Below are 22,042 nucleotides of genomic sequence, written 5' to 3'. Positions count from 1 at the left end.
CAGCCACTGGGGGGCTTGCCAGGTGGCACAGTAGCAAAGAATCCACCTGCCTAAAATGAGAGATTCAAGAGACGCAGTTCGATCCCTAGGTTGGAAAGATCTCCTGGGGAAGGAAATGGCAACCCACTCTAGTATTCATGCCTGAAAAATTACTTATGGCTATTACTAAAACACTGCAGTCAGGTTCTATGGGTCTTTTTTCTTAATGACAACAAACCATCATTTTAATATGTTTCAGAATACCCAGTATTATTGTATCTCTAAAGAGAGAAACGTAGGCAGAAGCATCCCAGTGCTTGCAAGTTAAAAATGGGGCAGAAAAGGATGGGAAAGGAATTGTGCTATACACTGTGTTCCTCCTGAATGCTAAACTTATTTAATCAAGCAGAGTCAGAAGGATAGTCAAATAAAGAAAATAAAACAGTAGTTTATATACTGGCGATGATGAGATGGCAAAGAACTCAAAACAGAAGGCACAGACATATTTAGTATAAATAACTGGGCCGCGAGAGATTGAAGACAACTTCCTGCTCATATCTGACAATACAAGACACCCATTAAGCAGCAATAATCTTACCAAGATTACAACAGGCCATTCTTCAAATTGGATTTTGGACTTAACACTGTTCATGTCATTCAATCATCCAATCCAGCATTTTTAAAGCATCTACTGATTATTAGCATTGACTTGACTCTCTAAGTAAAAGATAAACAGAAAACACAAACACTTTTCTATAGAGATTTTATACTCTCATGATTAATTTTATGTGTCAACGGGTAGGCTAATGACAACTAGTAATTTAATCAGACACTAATCCAGGTGTTGCTGAGAAGGTCTTTTGAGCAACATCAATACAACCAGTTAACATCAGTATATTCAGTTGGCTTTAATGCGGTTCAGACTCAATCGCTTAAAAGGTCTCAAGTGCAAAAACTAAAGTCTCTCAGAGAGAAGGAGGACTTCTGCTTCAACACTGCAGCATCAATTCCAGCCTGTGTTTCCAGCCTGTCCGCCTGCTTTACAGATTTTGGATCACAGATAAATGAACCATATACAGTTGGTTCCTTTTCTCTGGATAACTCTCACACACCCTTATAAGCGATTCTAAGCAAACAGTAAGTGGGAAGAACACCAAGTACAAAAGATGGTAGCAACATAGGAGTGTCTATATTTGCCTAGGGAAATCAGAGAGAGTTAAAAATATCTGAGATTTGAAAGAAGGCTATAAAAGGAATTTGTTACAGGAGAAGGGAAAAACATACAATTGAAAAGAGATGTTAGAGTACAGAGTACGTCTGTTGGTGCACGTGTGGCCAGTCGCATCAAGCTCTTTGCAACCCCATGGACTACAGCCCTTAGGGTCCTCTGTCCATGGGATTTTCCAGGCAAGAATGCTGGAATGGGCTGCCATTTCCTCCTCCAGGAGATCTTCCCAACCCAGGGACAGAACCCACGTCTCTTGAGTCTCCTGCATTGGCAGGTGGATATTTTACCATTGAGCCACCTGTTGGACCATATAGTAAAAAGACAAGATGGAGGTCAGGAGATAGAGCAAGTGATGTGGCAGGAAATGAAGTGAGCTGCAAATGGAGGACCATGTCTGCAGTGATAAAGATAAGATCCTACAGGACAAGGCTCAAATCAACGTATACCCTCATAAATTTCATAGCTGTTCAAGTAATTTCATTGGCTTTATAAATGCTCTTGGATTGGCATCACTGCCACTACTGTAAAGCTATGGAGTTAAGAGAAGTAGAGCAAGTTCAGCAATATGACAGGATAAAGATCAATGGACTAGAATCAATTTTATTTTTACATACTACTAATGAACAATCTCCGGAGAAGGCAATGGCACCCCACTCCAGTACTCTTGCCTAGAAAATCTCACGGACGGAGGAGCCGGGTAGGGTGCAGTCCACGGGGTCGCTAAGAGTCAGACACGACTGAGTGACTTCCCTTTCACTTTTCACTTTCATGCATTGGAGAAGGAAATGGCAACCCACTCCAGTGTTCTTGCCTGGAGAATCCCAGGGACAGGGGAGCCTCGTGGGCTGCCGTCTCTGGGGTTGCACAGAGTGGGACACGACTGAAGCGACTTAGCAGCAGCAGCAGTATCAATGAACAATCTCAAAAGAAAATTAACAATCCCATTTGCAATGTGATGAAGCAAAAAGAATATAATATTTAGGCAAAGCTTTAGCAAAACAAGTAGAACACTTATACAGTGAAAACTATAAAACATTTTTGAATTATTGAAGATATACACAGGATAATATCTCATGTTCATAGATCCAAAGACTTAATACTATTAAGAAGGTAAAAATCTCCAAGTTTACCTATAAATTCAATGCATCCCCTATTAAAGTCTCAGCTAGTTTGCTTTTTGGCAAAAACGGACAATCCTACAATTTATATAAAAATGGAAACAACCAGTATAACAACAAGAAAACCTGAACAAAGATGGAGGACTCATGTTTCCAAAATTACCACAAAACTACAAAGGTAAAGAATCCACTTGCCCTGATGCTGAGAAAACTGGTCAACCACTTGTAAAAGAATGAAACTAGAACACTTTCTAACACCATACAAAAATATAAACTCAAAATGGAACAAAGATCTAAACCTAAGACCAGAAACTATAAAACTCCTAGAGGAAAACATAGGCAAAACACTCTCTGATATAAATCACAGCAGGATCCTCTATGACCCACCACCCAGAGTAATGGAAATAAAAGCAAAAATAAACAAATGGGACCCAATTAAACTTAAAAGCTTTTGCACAACGAAGGAAACTATAAGCACGGTGAAAAGACAGCCTTCAGAATGGGAGAAAATAATAGCAAACGAAGCAACTGACAAGGAATTAATCTCAAAAATATACAAGCAGCTCCTGCAGCTCAATTCCAGAAAAATAAATGATCCAATCAAAGAATGGGCCAAAGAATTAAACAGACATTTTTCCAAAGAAGACATACAGATGGCTAACAAACACAGGAAAAGATGCTCAACATCACTCATTATCAGAGAAATGCAAATCAAAACCACAATGAGGTACCATCTCATGCCAGTCAGAATGGCTGCTATCAAAAAGTCTACAAACAATAAAAGCTGGATAGGATGCGGAGAAAAAGGAACCCTTTTACACTGTTGGTGGGAATGCAAAGTAATACAGCCACTATGGAGAACAATGTGGAGATTCCTTAAATAATTGGAAAAGAACTGCCATACGACCCAGCAATCCCACTGCTGGGCATACACACCGAGGAAATCAGAATTGAAAGAGACAGGTGTACCCCAATGTTCATCACAGCACTGTTTATAATAGCCAGGACATGGTAGCAATTATCTAGATGTCTATCAGCAGATGAATGGATAAGAAAACTGTGGTACATATACATGATGGAATATTACTCAGCCATTAAAGAGAATGCATTTGAACCAGTTCTAATGAGGTGGATGAAACTGGAGCCTATTATACAGAGTAAAGTAATTCAGAAAGAAAAATACCAATACAGTATACTAACGCGCATATATATGGAATTTAGAAAGATGGTAACGATGACCCTATATGCGAGACAGCAAAAGAGACACAGATGTAAAGAAGAGACTTTTGGATTCTGTGGGAGAAGGCGAGGGTGGGATGATTTGAGAGAATAGCATTGAAACATGTATATTATCATATGTGAAACAGATCGCCAGTCCAGGTTCGAAGCATGAGACAGGGTGCTCAGGGCTGGTGCACAGGGATGACCCTGAGGGATGGGACAGGGAGGGAGGTGGGAGGGGGGGTTCAGGATAGGGAACACATGTACACCCATGGCTGATTCATGTCAATGTGTGGCAAAAACCACTACTATATTGTAAAGTAATTAGGCTCCAATTAAAATAAAATAATTAATTTTTAAAAAAAAGAAAAAAAAATGGGATGACCATTGGGGGGAAAAAAAAAAAGAATCCACTTGCCAATGCAGCAGATGCAAGAGATAGAGGTTTGATCCGTGGGTGGGGAGGACTGCTAGAGTAGGAAATGGCAACCCACTCCAGTATTCTTGCCTAAGAAATCCCATGGACAGAGGAGCCTGATGGGCTACAGTCCATGAGGTTGCAGAGTCTGACATGACTGGGCATATGCACATACATGTACGTGCGTGCATGCACACACACACACACACACACACACACTGGCATAAGTATATATATATATATATCAACAGAACAGACCTGAGAATCCAGAGGTAAATCCATGCATTTACAGTTAGCTAATTTTCAACAGAAATGACAAAAAAGAAGGTTAGTGGGAGGGCTTCCCCTATGGTCCAGTGGTTAAGAATCTGCCTTACAATGCAGGGGATTCCGGTTCGATCCCTGGTCTGGGAAGATCCCGCATGCTGCAGGGCAAACGAGCTGGTGTGCCACAACTACTGAAGCCCACACCCGCTAGAGCTTATGCTCCACAAGAGAAACCACCGCAATGAGAAGCCTATATACCACAACTAGAGAGTTTCTCCTGCTTACTACAACTGGAGAAAGCCCACACGCAGCAATGAAGACCCAGAGGAGCCAAAAAGGAAAAATAAATAAAATTTTTTAAAAAGTTAATGGGAAAAATAGTCTTTTTTTTTTTTTTTACAAATAGTGCTGGGCAATTGGATATCCATATGTAAAAGGATACATTTGGACCTCTACCTCACACCTTATGCAGAAATTAACATAAAATAGATCATAGGCCTAAATATAAGAGCTAAAACCCTAAAGCTCCTAGAAGAAAATATACAAGTAATTATTTATGATCCTGGGTTAAAGCAATGTCAAATATGGCACCAAAACCACAGGTGACAGATGAAAAAAACAGGTAAGTTGGACTTCATGAAAATTTAAAACTTTTATGTCTCATAGAGTACCAAGAAAAAAAATGAAAAGACAGACCACAGAAAGGGAGCACATATTTGTAAGATGCATATTTTACAAGGATTTGTATCCAGAATATATAAAGCACTCTTACAACTCAACAAAAAAGACAAATAGCTCAATTTGAAAAATGGGCAAAGAATTTGAATGAACATCTCTCCAATGAAGATATACAAAGGCATTAAGCACATGAAAAGATGCTCAACGTCATTAGCCATCAGAGATGCAAATCAAAATCACAGTGAGATACCACTTCATACTCACTTGGATGGCTAAAATACAAAAGTGGGATAATAACAAGTGTTTTGAGGATGTGAAGAAAATTAACACTCTCATATACTGCTGTTGGGAACATAAAACAGAGCAGCCACTTTGGAAAACAATTTGCCAATTCCTCAAAATGCTAAACATAAAGAGTTACCGTATGACTTAGCAATTCCACTCCTAGATATATGTCCAAGAGAGCTGAAAACAGATATCCATACAAAACCTTACACACAAACCTTTACAGCCGTACCATTCATAAGAGAGAAAATAAAGTAAAAAGAACCACCCAAATGTCCATCCACTGATGATGAGTGGATAAACAAAACTGGTATACAATGGATATTATTCAGGCACAAAAAGAAATGAAGGGCTGATGCATGCTACAACATGGATGGACCTTGTAAACATACGCTGAGTGAATGAAGCTAGTCACAAAAGGCCACATTTGTATAATTCTATTTATGTGAAATTCCAGTATAGACTAATCCATAAGAACAGAAAAGGGATTAATGAGTGCCTGTGGCTGGGGTGGAGATAGAGTGACAGGGAGGAGAGGAGGAATCAGGGTGAGTGCTAACGGGTTAGGAGTTTCTTTCTGGGGTATGGAAAAATGCTCTTACCTTAGACTGTGATGGCAGTTGCAGAATAATATACTAGAAACCACTGAATGGCCTTACCTGCGTGAATACTACGGCATCAGGAACACACCTCAACAAAGCTGTAAAAAGGCAAAGCTGGATAATCAAACCAGCTTAAGTAGAGAACCTTACCAAAATACACAAGATATAAGGTGCCCCAAGAAAGAGAGAAGTACTCTGTGGGAGCTTGATGTTTCCTAAAGGTGGGTCTCTTGTGGCGTCGTCCCATGCTACACCCCTTAAGAATAAACAGGTAACTCAGCCTCCTGGGAATTTGATTTTGAGAAGAGTCACACAGGGACTGACGGCCTTTGGAGTTCAATTATTTGAATGTCAGCTCTCTACCTGAATTCTTATAACTTTGGTCCCAAGAGCTACCCTGGATCCTGATTATTCAGCTCTCCTTCAGTTCTGTCTTTCATTATTAGAATTAATTCCAATATATGTCCCCTTTCCTAAGCTATCCCAAATTAGTTTCTGTTGGGAAGAGATCAGGTTTTTTTTCATATTCAGGGAAGGTCAGAGGATAAGTACAAGGACCATGAGATTTACTGAGGCAAACGACAGGATATAAACTAACTTCCCTTGAAGAATTCCTGACACAACAAATATTCCCGTAAGGATCCACCTAATATTATTCATAAGCTACTCTAACAAATTTTCGTTCAAATTTCAGGAAGAACTTCGCTGGCGGCTCAGTGGTAAAGAATCTGCCTGCCAATGCAAGAGACGAGGGTTTGATCCCTGGGCTGGGAAGATCCCCTGGAGAAGGAAATGGCAACCCACTCCAGTACTCTTTCCTGGAGAATCTTATGGATAGAGGAGCCTGGTGGGTTTCAGTGTATGGGATCACAAAGGAGTCGAATATGACTCAGCACCCACACAACTACTACTGCTTCAGGAAGCAGAGATCAAGGATATTTCAGTGACATAGTGTTCACCATGCAGTTAAGCAAACCATATAGAGAAACATAAGTATTGTAAATCTAACACTTTAAAAGAGGAAGAAGTCTATCACTAGGATACGGCTCATAGATCTGATATATCTAAACAGTGTTTCTCAAATTTGAATAACGGAGGGACCCTTTGAATACCAGAGTCCTAAAAATATCTAAAATTCTCAAATGTAGAAACCCTATATCGTGAGTTTTAGCTTCATGATGGTTATTTGGTACCAGTTTAATTGTAAACATAAGTGAATGCAACTGGAAACAATCCAATGCTCATAGCAGGGTGAATGAATAAACCATCAGTGGATTCTATACAGGGGTTCCCTTGTGGCTCAGCTGGTAAAGAATCCGCCTGCAACGCGGGAGATCTGGGTTTGGTCCCTGGGTTGGCACGATCCCCTGGAAGAGGGAAAGGCCACCCACTCCAGTATTCTGGCCTGGAGAATTTCATGGACTATATAGTCCACGGGGTCACAAAGAGTCGGACAATGGAATACTACTCAGCAAGGGAAAGGGATCAACCGCTGACATGTGCTACAAAGTGATGCGCCTCAAGAACATCATGCTAAGTGAAAGAAACCAGACACAGATACTACGTATTGTTTGATGCCATTTATAGGAAGTGTCTAGAGAAAGGCAAATTTACAGAGACAGAGATAGCACATTGGATTATCTCAGGGTAGCAGTGGACATAGAAATTCACAGCACAAAACCCGGGGGAATAACTTTCTGGGGTAATGGGAACATTTTAAACCTACACTGCAGTGATGGCTGTGTAACCATAGATTTACTCAAGTCACTGAAACACACGCCTACAGCAAGTGAGTTTTATGGAATGTAAATTATACCTGAATAAAGCTAGTTTCTAAAAAAAAATGTGAGGTAAGAATCTGAAAGCACGTGATCATCATATAATCCAAAATATGTCTTTTTAGGATCACAAGAAGATGTTTAAAGTATTTAAATTAAAAGTTCCATAGAATTCAGGGACTTTTGAGAATGCTCTCACAGATCCCTAGGTTATTATTAAGAAAATCTGCTCCAAGGGAATAAGATATTCTTGACAAAGTTTCCTGCAGAACCTAAATATTCTTACCCTTTTTTTCACGTACACAAGTAGGCAAAGCAAACAGAAATGTCTTCTACTCACTCATTTTGATGACAATCTTACTAGAATGCCGTAAAGTTCTATGCCTTTTGTTTTCAGTTATCCTCATATGTCCTTATCATTTTAAAAAGAAAATAAAAACACACGTTTTGAAAAGTAACCTACAATTCTACACCTTTGCACAAATTTTTCTTTTCCTTTACCCTACCAGCTGCATGAACTCTCATTTCTCTTTTAATAAAAACTTTGGACTCCCTCTCTAGGTTATAATATTAACCCCCTTTGTCTGATATAAACAGTAAAACTAGTTTCTCCAGTTCATTGTTTTCCTTGGTTTTGTGTGTGTGTGTGTAGAGTTATTAACTTTGCCATAGTTGCAGCTGGCGGTCCTCCTGGTTGTCTATTGTTTAGTTTCAAAGCTGTAGGTTATCGTTCCTTCATGGGTCTGAGTCAATTACCTAACCTTTTAAAACCCAGTGTGCTGGACACTCTGTCTTGATGTGATGACTCAGGCTTATCTCCATAAACACTAAGTGTTGCGCTTCTCTGCCTCCAGCTCCAACGTGGCTAAAGGACTCAAGGAGGTATGTGGGCGTGTCTGTCCCTCCACTGAATGGCCTCAGGCTGCTGTGGCTTAAGTCCTTCCTGTGTTGTCATCCTGTCTGCTGTTATTTCTCGATTCTGTCTGCAGGCCTGCTTATATATAAATAAGTCCCCTTTCCCTGCTTTGCCATGTATGACTCCTTTGTTCTATGAATTAGGAAGCAGACTTACTAAGCTTGTTAGTTTACAGATGTGTATAAACGGAAGCTAGGGTTTGAGAGTCCCTCCTTTTTTTTTTTTTCAATTAAAATATAGTTTATTTACAAGGTATTAGGTATACAGCCAAGTGATTCAGTTTTATATATATTCTTTTAAAATTCTTTTCCATTAAAGGTTATTACAAGATATTGAATATAGTTCTCTGTGCCAGACTGGGGTTTGACGTTTCGAGTTTAGATTTTAGGCTCCCCAGTATGTCAAGCACATGAGTTTTGGTGCAAGCACTTTCCTTTTTTTTTTTTTTTTTTTTAAAAGTTGGTGCTTTACCAAGATGGCTTCCCTGGTGTCTCAGATGGTAAAGAATCTGGCTGGGCAATGCAGGAGACCCAGGTTCGATCCCTGGGTCAGGAAGATCCTCTGGAGAAGGAAATGGCTACCCACTCCAGTATTCTTGCCAGGGACAGAGGAGTCTGGTCGGCTACAGTCCATGGGGTCACAAAGAGTTGGACACAACTGAACGACTTACACCAAGATAGTTGAACCACGCACTGTTACCGTGTTGGGACTCCTATTTGCTCAGCTCTCATCATCGACTCAACGCTTTAAAAAAAATATTTACTTATTTATTTGGCTGTTGTGCTACGCTTAGTTCCTCAGGCACGGCCAACTCTTTGTGACTTCGCGGACTGTAGCCCACCAGGCTTCTTGGTCCATGGGGATTCTCCAGGCAAGAATACTGGAAGGGGTTGCCATGCCCTCCTCCAGGGGATCCTCCCAACACCAGGTCTTAGTTACAGCATGTGAACTCTTAGCTGTGCATGTGGGATCTAGTTTCCCAGCCAGAGATTGAACCCAGGCCCCCTGCATTGGGAGCATGAAGTCTCAGCCACTGGACCACCAGGGAAGTCCCTCGATTCAACTCTTAAGGAATCAAAGAGCTTGACCTGCACATGTAGCTACTATGCTCAGACTCGGATAAACAGTCATAATGTTGGTTGTTGTTTTTTTTTTTAGTTTGGCTGCCTCAGGTCTTAGTTGCAGCATAAAGGATCTTTCATTGCGGTGTGTGGACTCTTTAGTTGTGGGACGCCTGCTTGCTTGCCCTGAAATATGTGGGATCTTAATTCCCTGACTAGGGATCAAACCCATGTCCCCTGCATTGCAAGGCAGATCCTTAACCACTGGACTATCAGGGAAGTCAAATAACATTTTGTTTTTTAATTAAACACGGCATGTTTCAGAATTCTTTCACATCCCTTAAGTAAGATACTAACAGTATTAGATTGTTACTTAAGGTAAAACCCAGAACCACGGTCCAAAGCAGGGGTCCTCAGACACTTCTTGCTTAGTTAGGAACTGTAGCTATTTCCAAATTTTTATAATTGAATCATATTTAAAATACATAGTACCACACAGATTTTCCTGGAAGGATGTAAAAGAAAATGGTGCTGTTTGCTTTGGAGGGAGGGTGGCAGGAGTGAAAGAGAAATTTTTCCACTCTATAGTTTACTACTTATGTATGGATTTTGAATATGTGGCTGTACTAGCTTGTAAAATCCTTGTTAAAACTACAGAAGGAAAATCCTCCAGGGCCTATTCAAAGTCAAATGAACAGGGAAGTGTGCTGCACAGCCTACTCTGGGCTGGGAAGAACAAAACCTACTTCTTTCACCGTTTTGCTTTCTGTTCTCAACACCTGGATTCTGTCTCAAGGTCTCTAAGACGCTGCTTCAATTCCTGCCATCAAGTCTACATTCCAAGCAATAAAAAGGGTGGGGCAGGAGGAAAAAAAGCACAGTCTGAGACACAACACAGAAGCTGAACAGATCATTTCTGTTCACACCACAGTGGTCAAAACTTAGTCCCATGACATAAGTAACTGAAGGGGAACATGGGAAATAGCCTTTAGAAGGCATGAAGTGAAGTGAAGTTGCTCAGTCGTGTCCGACTCTTTGCGACCCCATAGACTGTAGCCCACCAGGCTCCTCCATCCATGGAATTTTCTGGGCAAGAGTACTGGGAAGGCATATACTCAGCTAAAACATGGGAAGCTGTATTACTAAAAGAGAAGGAAGCACAGGTGTTGATGCACAAATAACCAAGGCAATTTCAGCCACAAATGATTAACACAAAATTCAGTATAGGAGTTATCTCTGGTGGGGAGGGAAAGAAGAATGCATTCCAGGGGCTTTACGGGTAATAACATTTCTTAAGTTGGGTGATTACAACATGGGGTTCAATTTTTCTTTGTTATTTCTTTTATATGTGTATCTATATATATAACATATATATAGTAGCAGAACATTCATTATGTATATTTCACAATTTACATAAAAAAACATATTAAGGGACTAGTGGCTAAGACTGAGTTCCCAGTGTAGGGGGCCCATGTTCAATCCCTGATCAGAACCAGATCCCACATGCAACAAGTAAGAATTTGCATGCTGCAACTAAACATCCTATATGCCACAACAGAAGATGGAAGACCAGGTGTAGCCAAATAAATATTAAAAAAAAAAACAACATTGAGTTGTTGAAGCTGGATATGGGTGTAGGAGGATTTATCACAATCCTCTCAACTTTTAAGCATACTTGAAAAATTCTGGAATAAAAAGTTTACACATATACATATTTTATATCTTTATATACATATACTTTCATAACCTCTCAGATACACGGTATTTATTAAAAACCTACTTTGTAAAAAGTACTGACCTAAAGGTTGTGTTACATACACATACTATGTGTATATAAGAAATAAAGGACTATGCTATCCTTAAAATGTTTATCATCTAATTAGGATGCTGAGACTAAAATAATACAGGTTGTGATGGAGTGACCAAATGAGGGGTAGGGACAGAATCCACAGAGAAAGATCAGTTTGGTTTTAGGAAGAATGAGGTTGCCATAACCCCCGGAATTGAGCAAATGTGACAAATATAGTAATCAATAATAAAAACAATAATTAACATGCAAACTAATTTTAAGCAATCAGATTCGTGCAGGTCCCTTCATGCAGCTGCCATTTTCTTTCAAAGTTTAGAATCAAGTCAAACAAGAAACTTAAGGAAATAGAAAAATAAACTGCTGTTCCTCTTTCACACATTATAACCAACTCTGTTACTTTTCGGCCAAACTAAGGGAATGATTTAGGGCAGACCTTTCAGCAGGTGCCTTCAGTCCTTGGAAGAGGCAGTAAAGCACACATCTGTAATCAGCCTGCATAGGTTTGGGTCTCTCAGCTGCTTTTTGCAAGCTGTAGGACCCTGGAAAAGGTTATTTAACCTCTTTGTGCCTCAGTTTCCTCATCTGTAATATATAGAGATTATATATGGAGTTATATATATGTTATATATATTATATAATATATGGAGTTATATAATATATGGAGATAATAATAGTATCAACTTACTAGAGACACAGTGAGTTCATACTGTCCTTGGAACAGTGCCTGGCTCAGAGTAAACACCCAATACATGGCTGCTCTTTGTGCTGTTACCTTGCCATGACTATGAAAATGACCTCCTTTATTTAGTTTCCCCTAGAGTTCACTAGGGTGGGAGAGGTTATTTCAGACAAACTAGAAATCTCAATTTTTGTAAGATTTCCTTTTTTCAAACACCATGAAGGCCAAACAAGGCAGCTTGGCAAACTGTATCTAGTGAACCACCAATCCCCAATTCAAATGTTTATAGAGGACAATGTTACGTAACTTACTGCATATGGATGCTATGAAAATAAATTCAAGCAAGTTACAAGGTTTAAATAATTCTAATTTAAAATTCTAATTGAGAATTGGTTATCCCTCATATGGATTACATTCCTTGATGATCATACAGTTAATTTTTAATCTCGGGCTTTCTCTTGTCCCTCCTCAGAATTTCAATTCCAGCTTTTTCCTAAAGCAGCCAGAAATCCAAGATGTGTTTAGGAACAGCTCCCAGCAAAACCCAGACAATGAAGTTGAGGATGTGTGATCAAAACTCCACTGTGCAGACCAACATGCATTAAGTCCTAAACTGAGAGATGCCAACTGTGGACAGTCTGGGAAAAAACAGCCTTGTACAGACAAAGGAAGATTTGGCTCAGTCTTAAAGCACAGGTACAATACAGTCAGAGGAGGAAAGGGGCAAGCTGTCATAAAGACAGAAAGACAGGGAGATGAGACCAGGCCAGGTAACTCAACAGAAGAGTGGACATTGTGGAGAACCGGGGAGAATAAATTTACAGAGCCTGAATTATGAATAGTTCACTTTTTCTTTAAGAATGTGTACCCACTATTGGAATTATTTGCCCTAGGGTTCCTCATTGCTTAGTGTGGAGAAGAAAGAACAAACCATGTTAGGAATTGTGCTTCTGAAGAAGAACTATGAGATTTCTCCAGGACAAGGGCTTTCATTGTGTTCCTCTGGGATTCTTAGCACCTAGGAAAGTGGCATGTAGTAAGTTTTCTAAAAATGCCTGGCAAATAAGTGACTGAACAACAGACTCTTAGCAACAGCCTAAACCAGCAGGTCATGACTGTCTCTAACAACAACAAAAAGGTACATGAATCTGCTTGAGAGTTCACAATCTATAAACACCATCATGTAGACGTGTTTATCACCTCTACCTTGCACTCCTGTTACCTTTAAGCCTCCTCATTTACTATGCATGATTTCTTGTTTAAGCTCAATGGTGCAAAATTCTAAATAATTACTCATGCTTTTAATTTGGTTTTTAGTTATTTTAAAAAGGCCAAATGGAGGTTCAAAACCCCAGAGATCTGTTCCCATCAGCATTACCTATTTACCAAACAAGGAGAACAGTCCATTGGAGGTAACCAAGAATCCTTTGGTAAATCACTTTAGACTATCATTTATTACATTTTTTCCCCCCAACCTGTCTCTCAATACTCAAAATAAACCAGCCCTGTTAAGAACACTATTGAGACTCTAGAAAGTCCTTTAACACTAGCATCCCCCCAGCACTGAGTTCAATGCCTCACATTTGAGTTCTTCCTAAAGTCTAATAGATTGGAATAAAGACGGTTTAAATGTATTATATAAGGAGACACTTCATAGCAACAATTATTTAGATACCTATAACACTGAATAGCAGAGAAGGCAAGGGCACTCCACTCCAGTACTCCTGCCTGGAAAATACCATGGATGGAGGAGCCTGGTAGGCTGCAGTCCATGGAGTCGCTAAGAGTCGGGCACAACAGAGCGACTTCACTTTCACTTTTCACTTGCATGCATTGGAGAAGGAAATGGCAACCCACTCCAGTGTTCTTGCCTGGAGAATCCCAGGGACGGGGGAGCCTGGTGGGCTGCTGTCTATGGGGTCGCACAGAGTTGGACATGACTGAAGCGATTTAGCAGCAGCAACACTGAATAGAGATGAATAAAAATCACGTACACACAACAATAAAAATATGACTTGTGATTTTTCCTATTATATAGCAAACCTGGTCCTATTTTGGAAAAGGTGAACTTCATTCTTGAGGAAGTTTAGGTTAAGTGTTAGTCGCTCAGTTGTGTCCGATTGCAACCTCACAGGCTGTAGCCCGCCAAGCTCCTTTAGGAAATTCTTCCTAAGGAGAATTTTCATAGGAAATGTCCATAGGAAATTCTCCAGGCAAGAATACTGGAGCAGATTGCCATTCCCTTCTCCAGGGGATCTTCCCAACGCTGGGATCGAACCCGGGCCTCCTGCATTGCAAGCAGATTCTTTATCATCTAAGCCACCACTGAAGCCCCATACATTATACACAGCTGTTCTAAAGAAGTTGGCAGGGACTTACCTGGTACTCCAGTGGCTAAGACTCTGCTCCCAATGCAGAGGGCCTGGGTTCAATCCCTGTTGAGGGAACTAGATCCTACATGACGCAACTAAAAGATCCCAGCACAACCAAATAAATAAATAAGTTGGTAAAAAACAATAGTGTAATTTTACCACTGATGTGTGGTCAATAAGGAAAGAAATGAAATACATATAGAAAATTTCCTCTAACTAAACTGGTCCAGTCTGAAGCAAGTGAGTCAAGTGGGTGAGGCTTCCTTAGTATTTAAACTTATTTAGATGCTTTCCTCTTAAAAAATAATATCTAACAATGGTAAATACAAAGATTACAAGAAAATTAAATGAATAGTATCAATATACATTTACCAGCTCATAACTATTGCTCTGAGTCTTGATATATATTATTCTTTCACGAGACTCTGATTGAATGTTTCTTAGTGTCTACTTCAATTCTATAATTATATAATACTCATGAAAGAGACACGTGTACCCCAATGTTCATCACAGCACTGTTTATAATAGCCAGGACATGGAAGCAACCTAGATGTCCATCAGCAGATGAATGGATAAGAAAGCTGTGGTACATACATATACACAATGGAGTATTACGCAGCCATTAAAAAGAATACATTTGAATCAGTTCTAATGAGGTGGATGAAACTGAAGCCTATTATACAGAGTGAAGTAAGTCAGAAAGAAAAACACCAATACAGTATACTAACGCATATATATGGAATTTAGAAAGATGGTAATAATAACCCTGTATGCGAGGCAGCAAAAGAGACACAGATGTATAGAACAGTCTTATGGACGCTGTGGGAGAGGGAGTGGGGGGATGATTTGGGAGAATGGCATTGAAACTTGTATAATATCATATATGAAACGAATCGCCAGTCCAGGTTCGATGCAGGATACAGGATGCTCTTGGCTGGTGCACTGGGATGACCCAGAGGGATGGTATGGGGGGGGAGGTGGGAGCGGGGTTCAGGATTGGGAACACGTGTACACCCGTGGTGGATTCATGTTGAGGTATGGCAAACCTATACAATATTGTAAAGTAATTAACCTCCAATTACAATAAATAAATTTATATTTAAAAAAATTTAAAAAAATGAAAGAAATAAAAATTATTTATCTATCTAAAACAAACAAACAAAAAAAAAGCGTTAGCAACACATTTGGTTTAAAACTCAACATGATTTAAAATTAGAGGAAATTTCCCATATTAAAACAGAGACTAAAGTACCCATTGAAGCGTCCATTACATATGGCAGAACTACAGTTTTGAATTATCAAAAAGGAATCCACGAAATGTTCAAGGAAAAAGTTCCCATCCAAGATAACATCACGACTGTTCAGTATAAATAATTTTCTTATAAATTAGAAATGGGATGTACTGGGCTGAGTGTATTATATTAAATTAGCTCCTGTAACTGCAAAACCAAACTCTTAACAGCCATGCTGGTCTCTGCATTTCTGAATGAATTAAAAGGTTTCCACCAAGCTTCCTTTCCAGCACAGGAAATCCTGCTGGAGTCCCCCCTACAAGGATGCGTCATGCTCACAGCTTTTCATTTTGTGACCTTTAGAAGGCCAACATTAGCTGCATTTTACAGGAAGTTCTTCCTTTATTCACCCAATAGTCTGCAGGGTAAACTTTGGTTAGATACAAGGTCAGCATAAACTGAACTCTGCTTTCTTATCAGAGTGAAGCAGCTGTGCTGAGGGAGAGACATCCTCTCTCAACCCCCTGCATCCAAACCTTCCTTTTTTCTCAGGATCTGAAATGTATTCAGCCTCAGGTGAGTGGGCAGTCCATGCCCTCTTGTTTCTCAGATTTCTGTATTAATATCTAGAAACACCTTGGAAAAATATCAATGTAAAAAAATCAATTTCTTTCCCCCCAATTCAAATGCTAACCAAAATGAAATCCCCAGAAAGATTTGTATTAGTTAACTGCCACTCCCAAATTGAATTTGAGGCTCAGAATAAAGACACATGAAAATGGAATTAAATGAAATTTAATGCAGAAACACTTTACTAAGTGGAGGACACCACAATTTCAATAGGACTATGGAAAAATCATGCTATTTTTAAGACACATTTGAAATAGCAGGTAAGGTAAACTGAGGCTGGTACCCAAGGAATTCTTGACAGCATGTTCAAGAGATACTGCCTAAGGAGAGAGCTCACTGAATTCCTTCCGGATGAACTTTTTTCACTCCATCCATAGACAGTATGCCGATTTCCTTGATGAGAATGAAAATATCCCTTTGTTCCAAATAACCAAGCCATTAAAATAAAGTAGTAGCAGGAAAGTTGAGAGCACAGTTGCTGTGTCCAAATGTGATTCTCCTAGGCATTCCTTCGGTTGCCTTGGTTCATACCCTATTATCTTCCCCAAATTTGACTGCACAAATCATTATGGAACATATTAGCCTAATTCCCAAACAAAAATAATCTTCTCAATTTCATTCCTATAGAAAACACATCAAAATAGCATGTATGTTCTAGTAATAGCCTTTAGGGTGATAACATCTTTTATTTAAAAACAGAAAATCTAACCCAATTCAAGGATTCCATTAGTAACACGGTAATGATTTATTTCTCATTGTTACACCTATTGTTCTCAAGGGAGGTTCACCAGTCTGGTCCACCCTTACCACCATTTCCAGAATACCGCCACCCATACTGTGTTCTTCATTCCCCCAATAGTCTGTAGGGTAAACAGGGGGAACAGGGTTCTCTGATCAAATATGTTTAGGGAATCAAATCCAGAGTGAAGCACTTTCTCAACATTTTTTTGTCCCAGAACCAAGGTTGCTAATGCTAAGCCACTTCAGTCGTGTCCAACTCTGTGTGACCCCATAGATGGCAGCCCACCAGGCTCCCCCGTCCTTGGGATTCTCCAGGCCAGAACACTGGAGTGGGTTGCCATTTCCTTCTCCAATGCAGGAAAGTGAAAAGTGAAAGTGAAGTCGCTCAGTCGTGTCCGACTCTTAGTGAACCCATGGATTGCAGCCTTAACAGGTTCCTCCATCCATGGGATTTTCCAAGCAAGAGTACTGGAGTGGGGTGCCATTGCCTTCTCCGAGAACCAAGGTTAACCAAAGTTATTTGACTACAAGATCTTCTTTTCAAGTATAATTCCAAATTTAATAGCTCATCAGACTTAGCACTCTTGGGAAGACATTAGGAAAGTTTTTTTGAAAAGATCATAAACTAGTGGTCCTTGGGCCAATTTCTATCCAAGGATATATCCTATCTACTATGTATAAAGTTGTAAAAAAAAAAAAACTTTGCCAATGGTGGAAACTTGGTGATTTCATATAAACATCTAGATTTACCAACACTCCATTCCTGCATGGCAATACTGGCTGAGGCTTAGCAGTGGACTTAGACCCTTTAGACAACACATTCTTCAGTTTGATAAAGTCTTTTTCATTCCCTCCAGTTCCCTCCAATTAGAACTCTTCTAATTCACAGCCTGCTTTACCCATGGGCATCACCTGCCAGCTGCTCCCAGGCATTTATCTGCCTTGGAAGACTCCATGAAGAAGAAAGGGGAACATGAGGAAGGTGCCGGAAGCCTTCTCCCTTCAGTTCATCAACTACAGGTAAAGTGAGAAAGCTCTTGTCTTGTACACTTCAAAACTTTTAATACCACACCTTCTCTCCTCCAGTGCTCAAGACCTATATCTAGACTTTGTACTCACACCAGATAATTCAACCAGAATCTCTTGCAATATATTTTCTATACTAAATTATCAAATGTCATCATCCTTTTATTACCAAGAACAAATTATTGAGCACTGAGTTCCAGACACTGGGTTAATAACCTAGTACTGTATCATTTAACTCCCACAGCAACTCTGTGGCCTGAGTCCTTTTATCATCCCCCCATTTACTGACGGGAAAACAAGGTTAGACTTGACAAGGTCACACAGAGTATGCGGCAGAGCTGGCTGAGCAGGACAACTGTTTCCGGAGCTCTTGGTCTTAACCATTACACAACACTGAGCCTTATTTTCAAAACTGGGGCTGGTGAAGAGTAGACCAGAGGAAGAGGTCTGGCAGGAGGCAATGCCTTGAGATAGATCAGGGGTCCCCAATCTCCAGGCTGCAGACGGGGACCTTCCATCATATCAGCAGTGGCATTAGATTAGAAATAAACTGCATAATAAATGTAATGCTTTTGAATCGTCTCAAAACCATCCCCCACCTCTGGTCCATGGAAAAAACTGTCTTTCATGAAACTGGTCCCTAGTGCCAAAAGGGTTAGGGCCTACTGTGAAAGACCCAGGAATCAAGGATACAGTCATCTGCTATAGCAGGGTCAGAATTCACCCACAGAGCAGACGAATCCAGGACACCACACATACCCTGAATGCCCCATGAAGCAAGTAAAGAGGCAACACCTTCAACTGCAAGGAACTGTCAGTGGTAACCAAGGGACACTGAATATTCATTGGAAGGACTGAAGCTGAAGCTCCAATACTTTGGCCACATGATTCAAGGAGCTGACTCACTGGAGATGCCGGGAAACACTGAAGGCAGGATAAGGGGGCAACAGAGCATGAGATGATTGGATGGTATCCCTGACTCAATGGACGTGAGTTTGAGCAAACTCCGGAGATAGTGAAGGACAGGGAGGCCTGGCATGCTGCAGTCCAAGGGGTGGCAAAGAGTCAAACATGATTTAGAGACTGAACAACCACCATGTGAACAAGTTAACAGCTTTTAACTTTACATGAACTCTTAGTACAATGTGTAATAAGGTATAACATGAAATAATTCACTGACGAAGTAGGATATGTAACCTCATTTTAAACAAAATGAAACCAGAGCTCTGTTCAGATTAAAGTGCCTTTCTGAGACTTTACAGCTTGTGTAACAGGGTGAATGGTGAATGTGGGGTGCAAGTTCAGCCTTCTGGATTCCAGATCTAGATTTGTATTAATAGTAAATGATTCTGGCATGGAAAGGGATAGAAAAGCATTGTCCAATAGACCTTCCCACGACGATGGGACTATTCTATATCTATGCTGTCCAATTCCTATCCAAATGTGCTTGTGTGACTGAGAAACTGAATTTTTAAGTATATTTATTTTTAAACAATTTTTATTTAAATTTTAATAGTCAATTATCTATCAAGAGATAGCATCAGACCCTACAGGTTAAGTAAGGGCTGGGTCCTACAAGACTGCTCCACATCAGATACCAATTGCAAATCCAGGCTATTACTGAGCTTCTGACTGACCAGCTGTCAATAGGAGACTCCCAAGACTCCTATATGTTTAAATTTAAATACGGACAAGTTGCTACTTGTGATATTGTCAATTATAATAATATATTTTGGTTTATTTAAGTATATTTGGTATACTTAAATATTTTGGTCCTTGTCCATGATTCCTGACACAGAGATCCTAAAACTCTAGGAATTTTTTAAGTGATAAGAGCAATAAAATGAAAAGACTGTCTCTTGTTATTCATAAGCCCTTCCATCCACACCTAAGTTTATGTTAATGAGGTGACTCTGAATGCTCCCATGGTGGGGACTGGTAGCAGGGGAACCAACACTGTGATGGTTTTTCCAGAGTCATGTATGGATGTGAGAGATGGAGCATAAACAAAGCTGAGCGCCAAAGAATTGATGCTTTTGAACTGTGGTGTTGGAGAAGACTCTTGAGAATCTCTTGGACTGCAAGGAGATCCAATCAGTCCATCCTAAAAGAGATCAGTCCTGAATATTCATTGGAAGGACTGATGCTGAAGCTCTAGTACTTTGGCCACCTGATGCAAAGAAGTGATTGACTGGAAAAGACCCTGATGCTGGGCAAGATTGAAGGCAGGAGGAGAAGGGGACGACAAATGAGATGGTTGGATGGCATCACCGACTAGATGGACCTGAGTTTGAGGAAGCTCCGGGAGTTGGTGATAGACAGGGAAGCTTGGCATGCTGCAGTCCATGAGGTCGCAAAGAGTTAGACACGACTGAGTGACTGAACTGAACTGAACCCTGTGATAAGAGGGCTGGAAGTTGCAATCCCACTCCCTTCCTCACCTCTAGGGGAGGAGAGAAATGGAGGTTGAATCAATCATTGGCATCTGGAAGAACCACCAGCTTGGACATTTTATACAATAATCTAACAGCGGAATGTTATAAGGAGTTAAGGTCATCTCCTCTCCTTATGTTTGTTTTAAAACAAGGGCTAAATTCTTCCCCTCTTTTGGATATGAGAGAAGTACCTGAGAAAAGCCAATTGTTAAGTAACTTTTAAAGGACAAATTAAATGCTGTTTATAAGTTAAATAATGGTATGGGATGAACTCAACAACAACAACAAAAATGACAATTTAATCAATTGTGCCTGTGTATTTGATAATAAAGCCTCCATAGAACCCAAAAGGTTGGGATTTGGAGAGCTTCCAGGTTGGGGAACACATGAAGGTGCTGAAGGCGGGGGTGGCTCACCTGGAACGGGCTTGTAAAGGTCACACTCCATTCCCCTCATCTTGTCCTCTGCATCTCCTCCACCTGGCTGTTCCTAAGTTGTATCCTTCTACAATAAACCAGTCATCTAGTAGGTAAACAGTTTCCTGAATTCTGTCATTGTGGCAAATGGTTAAACCTGAAGAGGCAGTTCAATGGAACCTCCAATTTCTCACTGGCTGGTCTGAGCCCAGGTGACTTGGAACTGGCATCTGGAGTGGGACAGGGCAGTCTGAGCTCTTCACCTGCAGGATGTGAGGTTATCTCCAGGTAGTGCCAGAATCGAGTTAAATTGTAGGACACCTAGCTGGCATCTGAGAATTGCTTGGTGTAGGAAAAACCTCCACACATTTGGTGACTGGAAGTATAGTGAGTGGAGTGCAGAACAGAGGCGAAAAACAGAATTTCTCTTACATTGCTGTACTGGGTAACAGAGGGCTTAAAGTTCCATAAATCTTTTTAACCACACTTACTTCTGTGTGTGTGTACCATGAAATATATTTTCATGGAGGCTCAATACCTCCCATATCAGATAAGTATATGATCAGAAGGAGCCAGAGAAAGGCTCTAATCTTGGTTTGAACCTCTAACTTTTACATTATGCTAACAAGCCATACCTTAAAAAGCAAGAGTGCTTTGAACACTGTAAGTGTTCAATAAACGTTTCCTTCAGTAAACAAATTAAGCCTTTTGTTTCCTGGTGCACCAAGGACTAAAAATATCCAGTGTAGCTACAGTAAAAGGTCTATATTAAAATACATTGAAATTTTCAAAGCCAATAAAAATTAAATGTAGCAGACTAACATGGGGATTTGTCAAAGGTCAATTGGCAAGGGACTTGATAGACAAGAGTTTGTTTTCTCTTCTGTAGAATGAGGGTGTTGGCCCACTGATTCTTGGTCATTTTCAGCTGTCAAATTCTGTCATGGGCACCCAGTAAACCTTGTCTATTTAATAAGTGTAGCTGAGTACACAGCCTAACGTGATAAAATCAGATCTATAACCATATTTTATTCTTTTTACTGAAACCCTATGCCACCTTGCAGAGGTATTAATACAGAAAAGTACGTTCTGATCTCTTCTTAGCCAGAGATGCCCTCTTTCCCACCCGCTACCCTGCTGCTTACCATAC

The 22,042-nt window shown here is 40.2% G+C and overlaps 1 protein-coding gene across 9 annotated transcripts in view; it reads right to left on the bottom strand.

Annotated features, from left to right (window-relative positions):
- SRGAP1 (SLIT-ROBO Rho GTPase activating protein 1) overlaps positions 1 to 22,042 on the bottom strand; it is a 308,204-nt gene that overhangs the window by 241,281 nt on the left and 44,881 nt on the right. The window contains exon 1 of one of the 9 annotated variants that reach the window (XM_044942499.2): positions 20,893 to 22,005. The exons of the other annotated variants lie outside the window; for them this stretch is intronic. Within the exon in view, the coding sequence (XP_044798434.1) occupies positions 20,893 to 20,932 (40 nt within the window). The 5' untranslated portion in view covers positions 20,933 to 22,005. Of the gene's footprint in view, positions 1 to 20,892; positions 22,006 to 22,042 lie in introns of those variants that run through there. 9 annotated transcript variants of the gene reach the window in all.

Source organism: Bubalus bubalis, chromosome 4 (genome assembly GCF_019923935.1).
Source record: "Bubalus bubalis isolate 160015118507 breed Murrah chromosome 4, NDDB_SH_1, whole genome shotgun sequence".
Lineage (NCBI taxonomy): Eukaryota > Metazoa > Chordata > Mammalia > Artiodactyla > Bovidae > Bubalus > Bubalus bubalis.
This window is presented reverse-complemented; position numbering and strand designations above follow the sequence as displayed.